At 43.8% G+C, this 18,094-nt stretch overlaps 1 protein-coding gene across 1 annotated transcript in view; it reads left to right on the top strand.

The window, feature by feature from the left end:
* Positions 1–18,094, top strand: part of SLC4A8 (solute carrier family 4 member 8) — a 96,894-nt gene that overhangs the window by 57,821 nt on the left and 20,979 nt on the right. Inside the window, exons 14-18 of the mRNA XM_033142645.1 lie at positions 477–722; positions 2,662–2,767; positions 5,409–5,570; positions 7,654–7,767; positions 10,393–10,554. Of these exons, the coding sequence (XP_032998536.1) occupies positions 477–722; positions 2,662–2,767; positions 5,409–5,570; positions 7,654–7,767; positions 10,393–10,554 (790 nt within the window). The remainder of the gene's footprint in view (positions 1–476; positions 723–2,661; positions 2,768–5,408; positions 5,571–7,653; positions 7,768–10,392; positions 10,555–18,094) is intronic.

Genomic DNA, 18,094 nt, shown 5'->3' with positions numbered 1-18,094 from the left:
AAATGGTTGAATGCCATCAACCAAGTTGCTGAACTTTGGAAGTTTAATTATTTAATTAAATTAATTTGTTTCCAGCCCTTCATCATACAATGTGGTCCACACCCAGTGGAAAAGACACATGTGGAGAGCCATGGTGTTGGGCTTCTAAACTTTTTTTTAAAAAGTGGCAGAAGATAAAGCCATGTCATCTGCGATTAAAGGTTTCATTGTGGCTAGAGATAATATTTATTACTGTGTGTAATAAATAGTCGAATTCAACTGGACTTAACCGTCCAGGGGTCCTTTACCTTTACCGTATAAGGATAGTAGAGTTTGGCCACAAAGCTAAACAGAGCCAATAGCATTTTAGGATCATTGACTTAACTCTATATTGCATTGCATCTTTTTTTTCTGTTCTGATTATAGGCTTGAATTAAATACTTTCCGCAATGGCGAGAGTCTAAATTGGTCTCTATATTATTATTATTATTTTGCAGAGACTATGGCCTAAATTATCTCTCTCTACGAACTTGCATTGGCCTGTGGACTACGTTCATGTGCGTCTTCCTTGTAGCAACTGATGCCAGCTGCCTTGTGTGTCACATAACGCGTTTTACAGAAGAAGCTTTTGCCTCCTTGATCTGCATCATTTTCATCTATGAGTCTATAGAGAAACTGATCAAGTTGGGGAGAACCTACCCATTTCATATGCACACTGACCTTGACCAACTGACCTTGTATTAGTGAGTTACTCTTGCTCCTCCTCATTAAATGTGACCTCCTGGTTTTTCTTTCAGTTTGTTTGAATTCACTGAGTGCTCTGAGAATGTCTGCTGGGAAGCAAAGGAATTGCCCCCTCATTCCAGAAATGGCTAAGCAAGTGCTAGTGCATGATAGATTCACTGAAATGAACACGCCATAATAAAAATACACCTAGGTATATCAGTCCATTCATATATTGGAGGCAGTGGAGGAAATAATTTTAGTTGGGTGGAGCTCATTTAGCGAAGAAGACAACAGAGGTCATTCAAAGGATTGTTATGCTGTACAGTTACACATATACACAGACACACACTTCCTCTCTCTGGTATTTTCAATTTATAAAGGTTAATTTAAAAGCATTTTGGGCACTTATCAGCCATGGCCCATACTGTAGCACAGAGTGCATTCCTTGACCTTTTTCTCAAGGGGGTTGTTGTGTGTGCTATTTATTTAATGGTTGTTATATCTGCCGAAGGGACCCAGGGGGCGCTGTGGGTTAAACCACAAAGTCTAGGGCTTGCTGATCAGAAGGTCGGCGGTTCGAATCCCCATGACGGGGTGAGCTCCCGTTGCTCCGTCCCAGCTCCTGCCCACCTAGCAGTTCGAAAGCACATCAAAGGGCAAGTAGATAAATAGGTTCCACTCCGGCGGGAAGGTAAACGGCGTTTCCGTGCGCTGCTCTGGTTCGCCAGAAGCGGCTTTGTCATGCTGGCCACATGACCCGGAACCTGTCTGCGGACAAACGCCGGCTCCCTCAGCCTATAGAGCGAGATGAGCGCCGCAACCCCAGAGTCGGACACGACTGGACCTGATGGTCAGGGGTACCTTTACTTTTACCTTTATATCTGCCAGCACATCTGTTGCAGGTGGAGTCTGCTGCAGCTTCTTCTTCTTCTTCTTCTTCTTCTTCTTCTTCTTCTTCTTCTTCTTCTTCTTTTCATACCCGCCTATCTATCTGGTTTGCCCCAGCCACTCTGTGCGGCTTCCAACAAATATAAAAACGTAATAAAACATCAAACATTAAATACTTTCCGATACAGGGAGGCCTTCAGATGTCTTCTAACAGTTGTATAGTTATTTATTTCCTTGACATCTGGTGGGAGGGTGTTCCACAGGGCGGGTGCCACTACCGAGAAGGCCCTCTGCCTGGTTCCCTGTAACCTCACTTCTTGCAGTGAGGGAACTGCCAGAAGGCCCTCAGCGCTGGACCTCAGTGTCCGGGCTGAACGATGAGGGTGGAGACACTCCTTCAGGTATACCAGGGCGAGGCCATTTATGGCTTTAAAGGCCAGCACCAACACTTTGAATTGTGCTACCCATACTGTGGCATAGGCTGCATTCCTCGACCTATTTCTCAAGGGCATTGCTGTGTGTCCCCTTTATTAACTGATGGCTATAGCTGCCAGCACTTCTGTTGCAGGTGGAGTCTGCAGGGAGGATCAAATAAATGAAACTAGAGTTCAGACAGGGAATTAGGACCACGGACAGCTCCAAATTCTGGCTGCATATAGGCAGCAGTCATGAGCAGGCAGACTAGAATATTGCTCCAGTAATAGTCTGGAGCTAACCAAAGCTTCGTACTACAGAGGAGCTACCGGTTTGTAAAGTGGTCACATGTCATCCATCCAGGCATGGAAGCAAAGTCAAAGAAGGAAGGCAGGGCCACCACTTCAGGCCATGTAGTTAAAGGCAGCTCTGTTGAGTTTCTCCTCTCATGAAGGATTTGGGCAGAACAAAGTCTCAATTGTGGGAATGATTCCCATGTAAATGTTTTCAGAATGGAGGTGCTTACCACAAATGGAACATTATGGTTTTTGTGTTTTTTTTCCACTCCACCCCAAATGGATATGCCATTTTGCTCTGAAATGTCTTTTGAGACATTCTCAGTGTGCTTTATTAACCCTTTCCTGTGCCTGTCAGCTGCAGGTGTTCAGCCCCAGTGAATCCCAGCAATGAGACCCTGAAGTACTGGAAAGAGAACAACATCATTCCTTCAGCCGTCACATGGGCTAATCTCACAGTCTCCGTAAGTCTCTGGTCTTTGCAAACTCCCCCCCACCCCCACCCTGTTGGAGATGGGTTGATGTCTGTAGCACAAATTGATTAGATTAGATTAGATTGATTAGATTAGCATTTATTAAACCAATAATCTTAGCACATTTTTTGACATGCGTACCCTTAAAGTTATTGTCTGCAATTACTCTGATCCTGCCTTTCCTCCAAGGAAATTCATGGCTGTGTGCTGATTTGAAATTAGGCTTCTCTGATCCCTGTCTGACACCCCCACTAATGCACTACATCAGGCACCCCCAACCTTTGGCCCTCCAGATGTTTTGGACTACAATTCCCATCATCCCTGACCACTGGTTCTGTTAGCTAGCGATCATGGGAGTTGTAGGCCAAAACATCTGGAGGGCCACAGTTTGGGGATGCCTGCACTACATTAGCTTTCAGTGGGTTGCAGCAGAACTGTTGTAGTAAAATATGTACAGTGGTACCTCAGTTTACGAACTTAATCCATTCCGGAAGTCCGTCCTTAAACCGAAACTGTTCTTAAACTGAGACGCGCTTTCCCTAATGAAGCCTCCAACTGCCGGTGCCCTTCCACTGTTCGGATTCCGTTCTTAGACCGAGGTAAAGTTCGCAAACCGGCACACTACTTCCGGTTTTGCGGAGTTCGTAAACTGAATCGTTCGTAAACTGGAACCACTGTATTTGCAAAAAGAAAACATGGGAACATATCATTTTAAAAATCAAAAGCATGTTCCTTCATTGCTTGAGAAGAACTGTTTGAGAAAAAATGGTTTTGGCTTTTTGTTCACATATTTCTGACATGCCAGTTAAGTTTGATGAACTACTGACAGAACCTGTCTGAACACCTTGTTTAAGCCACTGCTTTATTTATTTGTTTCAACAATTTTAAGTTGTTTCCAACCTATGTTAGTCAGTTTGGTTTATTGTGTTTAGCAAGCAGCCTTTACGCACATAAAATAATAATCATAACAACAGGAATATTGGTACTAATAATGGTTTACATTTCTGCTCCCTGGCCCCTAATGGATCATACATTTCCCGTTCCCCCCTCAAGTTTCGTAACATAAATCTGTAAAGCCTTAACAAGAAATTTAGATGTTTTGAAGGATATATCTCTCTCAACATCTGACAGCAAAAAACAGGTCTTTGAAAGAGATGACCTTCCCTTCTGTGATCTTGGCAATGGGTGGATGTAATTGTTTCTGAGATCATCATAGAAAGGGCACTTAAGGAGTACATGAGTTATGCCTTCTATTGATACAGAATAGGAACTCCCTTATGTTGGCCCTTCCAGTCTGCTAATGGAACGATGTTTAGTCTTGCCTGTGTGAAGGCTATCCTCATTTTAACATTTGGTAAATCTACCAGATATATTGGCAGGGATGGGTGTAATGGGTTAAAAGAGGCATACAATTTATTTGATTGACAGATGTTGATCTCAACCACTCGAGATTGCATCTCAGTGTCTCCCAGCCTTTGGAGTATTAACTATTTTGCTCTCTCAAAAGACTGCGTCGCAAGAAAGGAGGCAGAGAGTCCCAAGGTTGTGGCAGCAGACTGAATTTCACGTTTCCACAAGTTGGGAGCCATATCTTCAAAAGTTGTCATGAAAGATTCTGATATCTGCTTAAAAATAGTTTTTAAACCCAAAAAGCAGAGCTCGTCTAAGGGCTTCGGCTTTAATGGGCATTGCACCCAGTTCTGCACGGAGTAGTGCTATTTTTGGAGACATGGGGACTGGCAGGAGTCTGAGCAAATAATTATTTTGAGCTCTCTGCAGTGAGTCTATATTGGTTGTGGCCCACAGTGGTGCTTCATATAACAACTTTGGCAATGCTCTGGTCTTACAAAATTCTAAAGTGGGCTGAACCAAGTTGCTCCCCTTTGTACAGCGGAATCATAATAGTACGTTTAAAGTTCTATGAGCTAATAGTGTGCTTGATTGGACCTATGCAGACCATTTTCCTGTTCATACAACAGTTTTTAATATTTGGGAAAATATTTGGGGGGAAAGAGCTGTTGTGGGCTACTCTACTGGTTCTCTGGCATCCAGGCTTAATGCTTAGGGTGGTTCCACACCAGTGTTCCTTATTATATTTAATGTTCTCACCCCTCCCTTGCCCTTACTTTTTAAAAGTAAGGATCTGAACCATTACATACTTAATCATGGCCCAACTTTATCATGGTATTAAATGCCAAACATGTTCTGCATGTTCATGCCTCCACATTTAAGGATTGTGGGCTTGGGATTCTCTCACCCAAGCAATGTTGAATTTTCATAACAGCATCCATGCACCCCACAGGCTGTTCTGCTGAATAGTGGAGTATCACATTTAGCCCAAATGGAGACTTTATTTCAACTTGGTTTTGCCCATTCTTACCTGGTAGGGATTGCCAACCAATGCCCACCTTGATTGTTGGACTACAGCTCCCACAGTCCTTGGCCCTTGGCCATGCTGGTTGAAGATGAGTGGAGTTAGGAGCCCAGCAATCCGGAGAGCCACATCTTCCCCCTGCTGCAAGTTTAGTATTCAAATTTATTCAAATGTTCATTGCATCTAATAACCACTGATGTCGCCATGCTTGCTACCTGGGCTCTCTTTTCAATGCTTTGGTTACATTTGTTTGTTCAGAAATGCCGGAAGATGCATGGAGAATTCACAGGACCTTCATGTGGCGTTGATGGCCCTTTCACCCCGGATGTTCATTTCTGGTGCTGCATTTTATTTTTTACCACCTTTATCCTGTCGAGTACGCTGAAGAAATTTAAGACCAGTAGCTATTTTCCAACAAGAGTAAGTAGATAGCAGCAGTGAGCACAGCAAATTCAAACCCTGTGTAACAATGACTGGCTGAATTATTTTTCTCTGTTCTGCATAATTACCACATTACCCTGGCCACATGGACAGGCTAGATTTGTGTGTGTGTGTGTGTGTGTATGTGTAGAGGGCTTTCTGCTTATCTTCACCTCTCCCCTGCGTGGTAAATTAAGGCACCTGGCATTTACCATGGGGCGGGCCAACAGGTGGCCCTGTTTGTGGCCAGCATCTGGAGCAATGGCCAAGGAGAGGCATTGCTTCTCTCTCTTTCACAATGGCTGAGTACAGAGTTATGGCAGATACAATAAGCAGCAGGTGAGGGTCAGGTATCAGGGAGGGGCAAAGTTAGGGTGGCCATATTACGAAGAGCAAAAAAGAGGACACATTTGCCAACTTCTACTTTTAGCTGTGGATCGCTATGGCGACTCTCATTTTACATACCCATGGAAAGAGGGTGTGTCCTGGAAAAATGTGACAAAGTGGCAGTGAGGTTGGCATGCTGCGGACAAGCAGGCAGAGCCAATCCAGTGCTCTTGCTGGTGTGTTTGCACCATGACGACCTTGCCACCACCTCACCTCCCCTTCTATTTCCTGGTCAGCAACGGAAATGTGACTGACAGGAGATCAGGTGAACAGAGTCACCTCACCTCACGATGCCATTTGCTACTGAGTGCAGAGACTTTGGGCTGCGTGGAGGAACTACTGAACTAAACGAGACATTTTACTTGCTTGGGTTATGTGCTCAGCTTTTACCTGCATTTTAAGTTGTAATCTGGATTCAATCAGACAAAGCGTTTTCTGTGAACGTTGCCCCACCTAGGCTGGTATTGTAACCACACCACACACACCCAATCTGCCCTTGCGGTATGTGGCTTGGCCCTGCTGCTTTTAGGGCATTTTTGAGCAACCACCTATTCTTGCCTTCTGCTAACTTACTTAATTATTTCATTTACGCATTTACACCCCACCTGTCTTCCAAGGTGGCGTGCACAGTTCTCTGCCTCCTGTGAGATGGGTTAAGCTGAGAGGAAGTGATCATCCAGGGAGCTTCATGGCTGAGTGGGAATTTGAACCCTTCCTCCAAGGGTTTCAGTCTGACTCTCTAACTGCCAGTGTGGTGTAGTGGTTAAGAGCGGTAGACTCATAATCTGGTGAACCGGGTTCGGGTCTCCTCTCCTCCACATGCAGCTGCTGGGTGACCTTGGGCTAGTCACACTTCTCTGAAGTCTCTCAGCCCCACTCACCTCACAGAGTTGTTTGTTGTGTGGGAGGAAGGGAAAGGAGGATGTTATCTGCTTTGAGACTCCTTCGGGTAGTGAAAAGTGGGATATCAAATCCAAACTCCTCCTCCTCCTCCTCCTCCTCCTCCTCCTTCCCCCCCTTCTTCTTCTTCTTCTTCTTCTTCTTCTTCTTCTTCTTCTTCTTCTTCTTACCACTACACCACAGTGGCTCTCATACTGTATTGTTGAAATATACTCGGAGTCAAGTGTGAATTTCATGCTCTTTATTCAGCTCCTAGTAGTGAGGAATGCAGTTCCCCCAAAACGTTTGCTTTATATACACTATTTACACAATGGGCCCCACGTGATTGGCTAATTCCGGGATACTCCTGTATGCCAATCACAGTGCGGATTCACTTCCACCTGGAGCTGGATTGGGTGGCTCCTGCGGACCAATCAGACTGCTGCAATCTCAATCCTATTGTTCTGGGACCAATCAGACTGCTGCAATCTCAATCCTATTGTTCTGGGACCAGTCAGACTGCTGCAATCTCAATCCTATTGTTCTAGGAGCAATCAAACTGCTGCATTTTGGATCCGATTCAACTCAGTGCATAACAATTGTGTTCTGGATTATGTGCATTCATTTGCAAACAGGATAGTGTGCAAACAGTCCTGCATTGCGGTGAGGCGGCTTAACTCACGGCTTTCTGGCCTGCAGTCCTTTTCAGGCCCTGTCTCAGCCACCTGCATATACTAATTAACCTGCTAAGTGCTCTGATAACCAACATATATCCTCTTGCTGAGTCCTCTCTTGCTTTTCTTTTCTTTTGCAATAGGTTCGTTCAGCAGTAGGTGATTTTGCTATTTTCATTACCATTGCTACCATGGTTTTAATTGACTACTTAGTCGGAGTCCCATCACCAAAGCTACATGTTCCCAGGGTCTTCAAGGTAGGCACCATTCTTTCGATGATAGATTTGATGTGGCTTCTTAATTGCAGCTAGCTTTTTGGTATGGAAAACAAGGTATGTCTATGTGATTGGGGCAGAAGAGGACAGCACCATCTCAGGTTCTGCCTCTGTTCTGGGGGAGAAGTAATATTTCATAGCTAAATGTGCATAGGGGGAACTGAGGTTTGGGAGTTGTGTTTACTAATTGCAGTTGATGGGGCAGAGGGATGCAGCCAGGTAATTTTAGACCCTGGGCTTAAATGTCTTAGACATCACCAGGATGTGTATTACTACACTTACTTCAAAATGTGGCAAGACATCCCTGCAGTATTCCTACACCTTTTGCTGTGAGGGGCCCTGGACACCTGCCCTTATTGGGCACAGGTAGATTACAGGACAATGAGGCAAGGTGTAGAGTACAGGAGACAACAGGAATTCATGGCTTGAAATAAGTGGGTGGGTGTTTAAGCAGAGTGGGAAGCAGAAAGATGAAAGCACTAAAGAACTATGGAATTGGAGGAAGCCTTGACTGAAATAGAAGTTTGCGGCTCTGTCGTCCAGTCAAGGCAGAAGGGACACTGTAGAAATGAGCAAAGGTTGCGGACAGACCCATCATGACTGAAAATGCTTGAAAGATGCTTGTGCATGGTAAAATATTTGTGCCTTGCTACCTTAAGAAAAACACCCCAAGGTTGGATTCAGTGGACCATGTTTACTCTTCTCTGCAATTAACGTTTTGCTTTGTGAAACCTAAAGCCCTCTGCTGAACTTGCCATGTGGCTCCACTTCACATTCCCTAAAGTGGTGGTAATCAAATGTCCTCCCCATCACAGTGCTAAGGAATCCCAGCATGGCCAGCTGTGGGATCCCCACATGTTGCAGATGAATCTTGAGCTTATTCTGGAGTACACAAAATAGACAATTCTTTCCAGTAACACCTTAGAAACCAACTGAGTTTGTTCTTGGTATGAGCTTTCGTGTGCATGCACACTTCTTCACACGAAAGCTCATACCAAGAACAAACTCAGTTGGTCTCTAAGGTGCTACTGGAAAGAATTTTCTATTTTGTTTCAACTATGGCAGACCAACACGGCTACCCACCTGTATCTGGAGTACACAGTTCAAGAATCCTCTCCAGGTGTGTGTTATAGGGAAAGGTCGGTAATGGCAAATTGGATGTCTTTTGGGTCGTTTGCCTGCTGTTACCCACCTTCTCAGTGAGAACCTCCACTAATTTTCTGAGGTTTTCCCATTGTTGCTAGGATCAAAGTTTGAAAACCACTGCCTGTGAGTATTGTTACTAGTCAAAAGTAACCAATTAGGATTACTGACTGCAGGGGCTGTTGCATGGCTTATAGAATACAGCATCAGAGTATGTCTGCTGTCCTCCCTTTCTCTTCCCATACCTCTCTCCAGTCACCCAGGCCTCTTGTTGTATTATAGCCTTCTCCAGCAAGGTGCCCTCCAGATGTTTTTGATGGCAACTTCGCTATTTTATTTATTTTATATTATACAGTATTTACCAATAGCATTGTGCCTGTTATCATATTTAATACATCCAAGGTTGACAATTGATCTCTTCTATATTGACTACGGGACGCGAGTGGCGCTGTGGGTTAAACCACTGAGCCTAGGGCTTGCCGATTGGAAGGTCGGCGGTTCGAATCCCTGCGACGGGGTGAGCTCCCATTGCTCGGTCCCAACTCCTGCCAACCTAGCAGTTCAAAAGCACGTCAAAGTGCAAGCAGATAAATAGGTACCACTCTGGCGGGGAGGTAAATGGCGTTTCCGTGCACTGCTCTGGTTTCGCCAGAAGCGGCTTAGTCATGCTGGCCACATGACCCGGAAAAACTTTCTGCGGACAAATGTCAGCTCCCTCGGCCAGTAAAGCGAGATGAGCACCGCAACCCCAGAGTTGTTCACGACTGGGCTTAACTTCAGGGGTCCTTTACCTTTTTATATTGACTCCAGTATAAAATGCACATTGCCCAATTAAGTTGGAACTTCCATAATCTCTGGCTATTGGCCGTGCTGGAAGGGGCTGATGGGAGCTGGAGCTCAACAACATGTGGAAGGCGATGGATGGAGGAAGTGTGCTGTGTTGCATGGATCAATTTGGTCACTATATTGACACGAGAAGTAGTTACAGTGGCACATTGGAACTCGAACGTAATCCGTTCCGGAAGACCATTCGACCTCTGAAATGTTCAAGTTCCAAGCCGCAGCTTCTGATTGGTTCTTGCTCTCAGTGGAAGCTGCGTCGGATGTTTGAGTTCTGAGGGACGTTCGAAAACTGAAACACTTCCGGGCTCTCGGCTATCGGGAGCCGAAACGTTCACCAATGGAGACGTTCGAGTTCCGAGGTACCACTGTGTTTCATAGGGCATAGGCCTATTGCCAGGATATGTGTACCTGATCTGATGAGTGTCTCAAAACTGTGAATCCTTAGGGTCATATCAAAATGCCTGACACCCCTAGCATATGGAGAGCATTTTTACATTTAGGATGGGGAGCCATAGGCGAGGCTGTTGTGCACCGTGCTGTGACATTCTAGAATTTTCAGGACATCAAGAAGAATAGCAGCTGAGACTGGGCAGTGCACAAACACTGTGTATTATTCTGCAGCCAACAAGAGACGACCGTGGGTGGCTCATTAGTCCAATTGGTGACAATCCCGGGTGGACAGTAGCAGCAGCTATCATCCCAGCTCTGCTCTGCACCATACTGATATTTATGGACCAGCAGATCACTGCAGTTATTGTGAACAGGAAGGAACATAAGCTTAAGGTAATGGTATACTTTGCTTGTTGAAGTCTGCAATACTTTCATTTCTGTTACTATGATATGAGAAGTAGAATCATGCTGCGTACTAGGACAGCAGTATTGTGATGGCATTAAAAGGCTCAGGTGAAAGATATTTAGTCGTGCTCTTTAATTTCAGTGGGTCTGCTCTGAGTAAAACTTAGCTGAATGCCACCCATTGGTTTTAATCAGTGCTTTGGTCCCATTGCAATTAGTAGCACATTAGACTAATGTAAGGCTCAGTGATTTTAATGGGACTAAAACATTACTACTAAGGCTGCAGTCCTTAGCTGGGAGTAAATCTCATTAATCTCAATGGGCCTTGCTTCTGAGTAGGCATGTTTAGGATTGCAATGTACAACTGGATGCAACCTCTTTGTCATCTATTCTTTGTCATCCTACTCTTCAGGTTTGGGGAAGTGCATATCAATTTAAAGCTCAAAATCAGAGAAATGCAATCCATTAATAGCTTTTTGGAAGCTGTTATATTATGGTTTTGTCTGCACTAGCTGTTTTTTCAAGGGTATGGATTCTAGGGCAACAGTGCCCTTGCTTAGGACTTCACTTCTGGGTTTTGTGTGTGTAAAAGAGAGTATTTCTTGCTGCTGTCATCACTATTCAATTAAGGCTGCAATCCTGGGCACACTTACCTGGAAGCAACTCTCAATGCAGTAGGACTTCTGTAAGCATGCTCTTAAAATGGCAATCTGGAGTCCTTGGCTTTTGAGTAAGTTTACTTGCTGTTTCAAACTCAAGTTCAATCTTCCACTTCATGAATTAACCCCCTCCTGCTGCCCAAAAAGCAGGTGTACTAGCTTTCTATTTCTATTTCTGACAAACTGAATACCTGTCACTGGATACCTTAACTCATGCATGTGCACACAAAATTGCTGGCATAAAGCAGCCGATTGGTGATTTATGCCTTCCTCGTAGCTTCTCCACTGTTCCTAGGAGGCATGTATTGCACATGTACACAGATCAGCACTAGAAGATATATGGCGCAAGAGTAACAGCGAGGGACAAATCAAACCCAAATGGAAGAAGAAGCAAAACAAACAAATGTTTTGCATTCAAAAGATTTCCAGGTTTCTACATTTCCAACAGGGGCTGACAAAAGCTCATGTCTGAAATATCTGGAGAACTGCAGCCATTCAACACAGACAGTGTTGTTGTTGTTGTTTAGTCGTTTAGTCGTGTCCGACTCTACGTGACCCCATGGACCAGAGCACGCCAGGCAGTCCTGTCTTCCACTGCCTCCCGCAGTTTGGTCAGACTCATGTTGAGAACACTGTCCAACCATCTCGTCCTCTGTCGTCCCCTTCTCCTTGTGCCCTCCATCTTTCCAGGGTCTTTTCCAGGGAGTCTTCTCTTCTCATGAGGTGGCCAAAGTATTGGAGCCTCAGCTTCAGGACCTGTTCTTCCAGTGAGCACTCAGGCCTGATTCCCTAAGAATGGATAGGTTTGATCTTCTTGCAGTCCATGGGACTCTCAAGAGTCTCCTCCAGCACCATAATTCAAAAGCATCAATTCTTCGGCGATCAGCCTTCTTTATGGTCCAGCTCTCACTTCCATACATTACTACTGGGAAAGCCATAGCTTTAACTATACGGACCTTTGTCAGCAAGGTGATGTCTCTGCTTTTTAAGATGCTGTCTAGGTTTGTCATTGCTTTTCTCCCAAGAAGCAGGCATCTTCTAATTTCGTGACTGCTGTCACCATCTGCAGTGATCATGGAACCCAAGAAAGTAAAATCTCTCACTGCCTCCATTTCTTCCCCTTCTATTTGCCAGGAGGTGATGGGACCAGTGGCCATGATCTTAGTTTTTTTGATGTTGAGCTTCAGACCATATTTGTGCTCTCCTCTTTCACCCTCATTAAAAGGTTCTTTAATTCCTCCTCACTTTCTGCTAGCAAGGTTGTGTCATTAGCATATCTGAGGTTGTTGATATTTCTTCCGGCAATCTTAATTCTGGCTTGGGATTCATCCAGTCCAACCTTTCGCATGATGAATTCTGCATATAAGTTAAATAAGCAGGGAGACAATATACAGCCTTGTCATACTGCTTTCCCAATTTTGAACCAATCAGTTATTCCATATCCAGTTCTAACTGTAGCTTCTTGTCCCACATAGAGATTTCTTATGAGACAAATGAGGTGATCAGTCACTCCCATTTCTTTAAGAACTTGCCATAGTTTGCTGTGGTCGACACAGTCAAAAGCTTTTGCGTAGTTCATGAAGCAGAAGTAAATGTTTTTCTGGAACACTCTAGCTTTCTCCATAATCCAGCACATGTTTGCAATTTGGTCTCTGGTTCCTCTGCCCCTTCGAAATCCAGCTTGTACTTCTGGGAGTTCTCGGTCCACATATTGCTTAAGCCTGCCTTGTAGAATTTTAAGCATAACCTTGCTAGCGTGTGAAATGAGTGCAATTGTGCAGTAGTTGGAGCATTCTTTGGCACTGCCCTTCTTGGGATTGGGATGTAGACTGATCTTCTCCAATCCTCTGGCCACTGCTGAGTTTTCCAAATTTGCTGGCATATTGAGTGTAGCACCTTAACAGCATCATCATTTAAAATTTTAAATTGTTCAGCTGGAATATCATCACTTCCACTGGCCTTGTTATTAGCAGTGCTTTCTAAGGCCCATTTGACTTTACTCTCCAGGATGTCTGGCTCAAGGTCAGCAACCACACTACCTGGGGAGGATGAGACCTCCATATCTTTCTGGTATAATTCCTCTGTGTATTCTTGCCACCTCTTCTTGATGTCTTCTGCTTCTGTTAGGTCCTTTCCACTTTTGTCCTTAATTATGGCAATCTTTGTACGAAATGTTCCTTTCATATCTCCAATTTTCTTGAACGGATCTCTGGTTTTTCCCATTCTGTTGTTTTCCTCTATTTCTTTGTATTGCTCGTTTAAGAAGGCCCTCTTGTCTCTCTTTGCTATTTTTTTGGAAATCTGCATTCAGTTCCTATATCTTTCACTATCTCCCTCACATTGTGTTTGCCTTCTCTCCCCCGCTATTTGTAAGGCCTCATTGGACAGCCACTTTGGTTCCCTGCATTTCCTTTACTAAGCTAAATTAATGAAAACGAGTCTGTATAAGACAGCTTCTTGTGTCCTTATGACTGACTGCATTGTGAGTTGATTTGATAAATGTTGCTCTGCAATTAAATTAACACATGCAAGCAAAGGCCATGGAGACAAAATTACCTTTAACTGGCAGTGAGAGTGGTATGGGTAGGAAAGCAGAGTCCTACGAAAGGGAGCCCCCTATGGTGAGCCCCCAAAGCTGAAAAGGCCCTGCTGAGCATCTTTATACCACAGTTCTTAACATTGTCAAGGAAGACTGAGCAAGATGCCTCTTCCGGGTGCATCTCATGCTACTACATTTTGCAATGTAATGAATAAAAACTTTGTTCCACTCAATCAAATGCCTTCCTGGCACCCAGGAACACATAATTCATGCTTGTTTCTGTTGATATTCACTTTCAACAAGTACACTTATTACTTTTCTCATATTGTGAACAGAAGCCCAACTGCTTCTAAACTCTGGTGGTGATTAATATATTTAGAAAAATTGCGCAAGTGGCCAATATGACCACTTACTTTCATTTTAAAAATAAGAGTGAATTTTCATCTTTGTTTCAAGTATTAGAAAAATGGGAACATGTCTGATAATTATTTAAGAATTCTGTGATAAGTACTGGGTATTAGTCTTACAAAAATCTGTTATAAAATTGCTTGGAAACCAGCAGTTATTGGGTTGTTCCAATAAACAGATAACCTGTCTCGCGATTTCTTCCATAGGTAGGCTGTTTAACATAACCTCTTCTGCACTGCTAATTTTAGGTATATCCAGATCACACAAAATGCCCTCGTTAGATCTAGGTTATCTGATAAATAAACGGCTTTACAAAATTCAAGGCAAAGTTACAATTTCTTTTTTTGTTTTGTTTTTTGAGAATCTCTTCCCTGTTCTAAATTAATCAAGGTGGTAATGTTCCTCTTTTGTTTGTCCACAAACTTACTAGCAAACTTAATTGTCAGCTTTATTGCCTTTCTTTAAATATGTCTGCTTAGTAAATTAGTAGATATCTTTCTGCTTTTAAACAACTTGCAAAACCCAACAGTTTTCTATTGACTCCCAGAAGATCTCAGGGTACGGGAAATTACATATGGAAGAAAGTGTGCTCTCTAAGAGATTGTGTGTGTGTGTGTGTGTGTGTGTGTGTGGTTTTAACTAGTTCAAAGTACTGCCAAAAGTGAAAGAATCTTGCATCTAACAGAGGGTTGGATAATTTGCTTCTTACCTACTATCAACTTCCATAGTATGAAGAAACTGGGGCCTGACCTTTGCCATCAAGTGTCCTGTGACCTCTGTTGCATTTCAAGCATGTGACAAACCTTTCTCTAGAACCTGTTAGTATTTGATAGCTCTCTGAATATATAAGCTTCTAGCTGCCATCTGCTAATGATTTATGTCTCCACAGAAGGGGGCGGCTACCACTTGGACCTTCTAATGGTGGGCGTCATGCTTGGTGTGTGTTCAGTGATGGGGTTGCCTTGGTTTGTTGCTGCCACCGTTCTTTCCATCAGTCATGTGAACAGCCTCAAACTGGAGTCCACCGTGGCAGCTCCTGGAGAGCAACCTAAATTCCTGGGCATACGTGAGCAAAGAGCTACTGGTAGTGATGATTTTTGTACTAATGGGCCTCTCAGTTTCATCACTGGTGCGTTGCAGGTAAAAGGAGCATTCAAGGTTACAATATGACAACAACCCCATTTTTGGGAAAGGGCTGTAATTAGACGGTGTTGGTTTTAATACGAGAAACCAGCTTTGGCAATAGCAATTAACTCTGGATTTCTGTTCCAAAAGTGCACTTACGGTATTTGCAGAAGTGTTTCGGAGAGATGGCCGCATTAAATGAGGGCTTATTTCCTTCTGCTCCTCAGACTACAGGTACCTAGAGCACAGGTTTTTCGAGAGCCAGATGACTCTCTATACTCAAATAGCAAAAAGAGCCTTTCTCTCAGCTCCCACGTGCTACTAAATTGACATGTAGACAATTGCACAGTTAGATCCTAATGAGTGTTAGGATTGCGGCCTAAGTCTTTGCTCAGTCTGCATTTCATTGACAAGATAAGGGTTGGAAGAGTTGTCAGGCGATATCACAGAGGCAGGGAGGAGAGGCTGAGAAGGCAGATTTAGGCTTTCTTGGTGGGTCGTTTAATATTATTTGCCAATAGAATAACAGGAACTGGTAGATGCATTCTATTAAGTGTGCCCCACAAATAAATATATAACTCGTCTGTTTGTAATGCAAAGTTTGCCGCTTATTAGTTACGGTTGTCGCTATGACTTTTTACAAGCAAGCCTTTATGCTTTATGAATTTTGTACTATGCTTTTAAATGCTGTTTTACTGTTCTGGATGCTGTTTGGAGTGTTATTTTGGCAGAAGCTATGGTGTATAAGTGCTTGAAAGTGAATGAATAAATGAATAGTGGAATGGTGTGTGTACTCTCTTTCCAGTTTATACCTATGCCTGTCCTCTATGGAGTGTTCCTATACATGGGTGTTTCTTCCCTGGACGGAATTTCAGGTATGCAGTTTTACTGACTACAAGAAATTGCAAAAAAGGAAACAGATCAATATAATACGCATTAGAAAAATCAGTCTGGAATGTTCCACCAATCTATTAAAGGAAGAACCTTCCCCTTTCCCCTATTTTTCTTTCCCTCTTTTTTTAACCCCCCCCCGAATATCACTTTCAGTATTCCATCTTCACTTCCACCCACCCTTTCCTTTCCTTTCCCTTCGCTCCTTCACACTAGTGGTACCCTGCCTTTCTTCCAAGGAACTCGGGCCAGTATATGTGACACTCCTCCCATTTTAATATTCACAATATCCTGGTGAGGCATATTCTATATCAGGGAGGGAGTTGGGATTATCGTAGGTTAGGACTGAGAGATGGTATCTGGCCCAAGATAAGCTTCATGGGGACCTAGTCAAACTCTCTAGCTAGCATAGGCATAGTTACGTCTCGTGTTCTTACCTGGGTGGGAGCTGGTTGTTATGCACCTGTGTTGAAGCCTTGAAGTTGGCAAAGGCCGCTGAAGGGTGCAGTGTTCCTCTCTGTGCAGCCAGGACACAGATTGACACAGACCCAGAAGGGATCCTTTCTTGTGAGGCTTCAGCCCTATATACCTGAAGGAGCATCTTCACCCCCATTCTTCAGGTCGGGCACTGAGGCCTAGCTCCAAGAGCCTTCTGACTGTTCCCTGAGTGCGAGAAGTGAAGTTACAGGGAACCAGGCAGAGGGCCTTCTTGGCGACTGCCCTATGGAATGCCCTTCTGTCAAATGTCAGAGATAAATAATAATTATACAACCTTCTGAAGACATCTAAAGGCAGCCCTGTATCAGGACGCTTTAATGTGTGAAGTTTTTATTGTTTTATGCATATTCAGTTGGAAGCTGCCCAGAGTAGCTGGGGCAACCAAGACAGATGGACGGGGTATAAAAATATATATTATTATTTATTATACAAGCTCCCCAGCTGTAGCAGCTCACAGCATAATAAGAGCACAACAATAAAACAACACTCAGCATCTGGTGCATTGAAAGCACAGCATATCCCAAACAGTACAGATATATTTTGTAATACATATAATAATATTAATTGTGTATGTCTTACTTACTCCCCTTCTCCTTCTTTTCAGATGTCTAACAAGTCTTATTGTAGTGGCTTTGCCCTTCGGACTAACACAAGGGTGTAGAAATGACTTGAATTTTATTTTTCTTACCAGTAATCTCAAACCTCTGATGTAACACTGCACAGTCTGTTCTGTCAAAGATTAGGATAGTGGAGTCTGCTTGACTGGGGCAAATGGGGCACTCCCCTTCCAACCTCAGCCGGCCCTCAGCCAGCCCAACCTGCTTGCCTTCTCACTTACAACCAGTCCAGGGGGTAGCATGGCGCGTCAGCTTCATAGTCATACCTGTAGTGATGCCTTTGTAGGATCAACAGAGAGGAGGCTGGGGACAAATCTAGAATTACAGTGGTACCTCTGGTTACGTACTTAATTCGTTCCGGAGGTCCGTTTTAACCTGAAATGTTCTTAACCTGAAGCACCACTTTAGCTAATGGGACCTCCTGCTGCCGCTGCGCCGCCAGAGCACGATTTCTGTTCTTATCCTGAAGCAAAGTCTTTCTGAAGAGTTATTTCTGGCAGTAGCACCTTAGAGACCAATTGAGTTTGTTCTTGGTATGAGCTTTCGTGTGCATGCACACTTCTTCACGAAAGCTCATACCAAGAACAAACTCAGTTGGTCTCTAAGGTGCTACTGGAAGGATTTTTTTGTTTTTGTTCTTTTGTTTTGACTATGGCAGACCAACACGGCACTACCTACCTAACTGTTATTTCTGGGATAGCGGAGTATGTAACCTGAAGCGTATGTAACCCGAGGTACCACTGTAGTTTGTTTTGCCTTTCACTGACTCAGTTGTTTCTCAGCCTTCCACT

The sequence above is a fragment of the Lacerta agilis genome, chromosome 2, assembly GCF_009819535.1.
Source record: "Lacerta agilis isolate rLacAgi1 chromosome 2, rLacAgi1.pri, whole genome shotgun sequence".
In the NCBI taxonomy this organism is placed as follows: Eukaryota; Metazoa; Chordata; class Lepidosauria; order Squamata; family Lacertidae; genus Lacerta; species Lacerta agilis.
The sequence above is the reverse complement of the archived record's forward strand: the minus strand, read 5'-3'. Positions and strand labels throughout refer to the sequence as shown.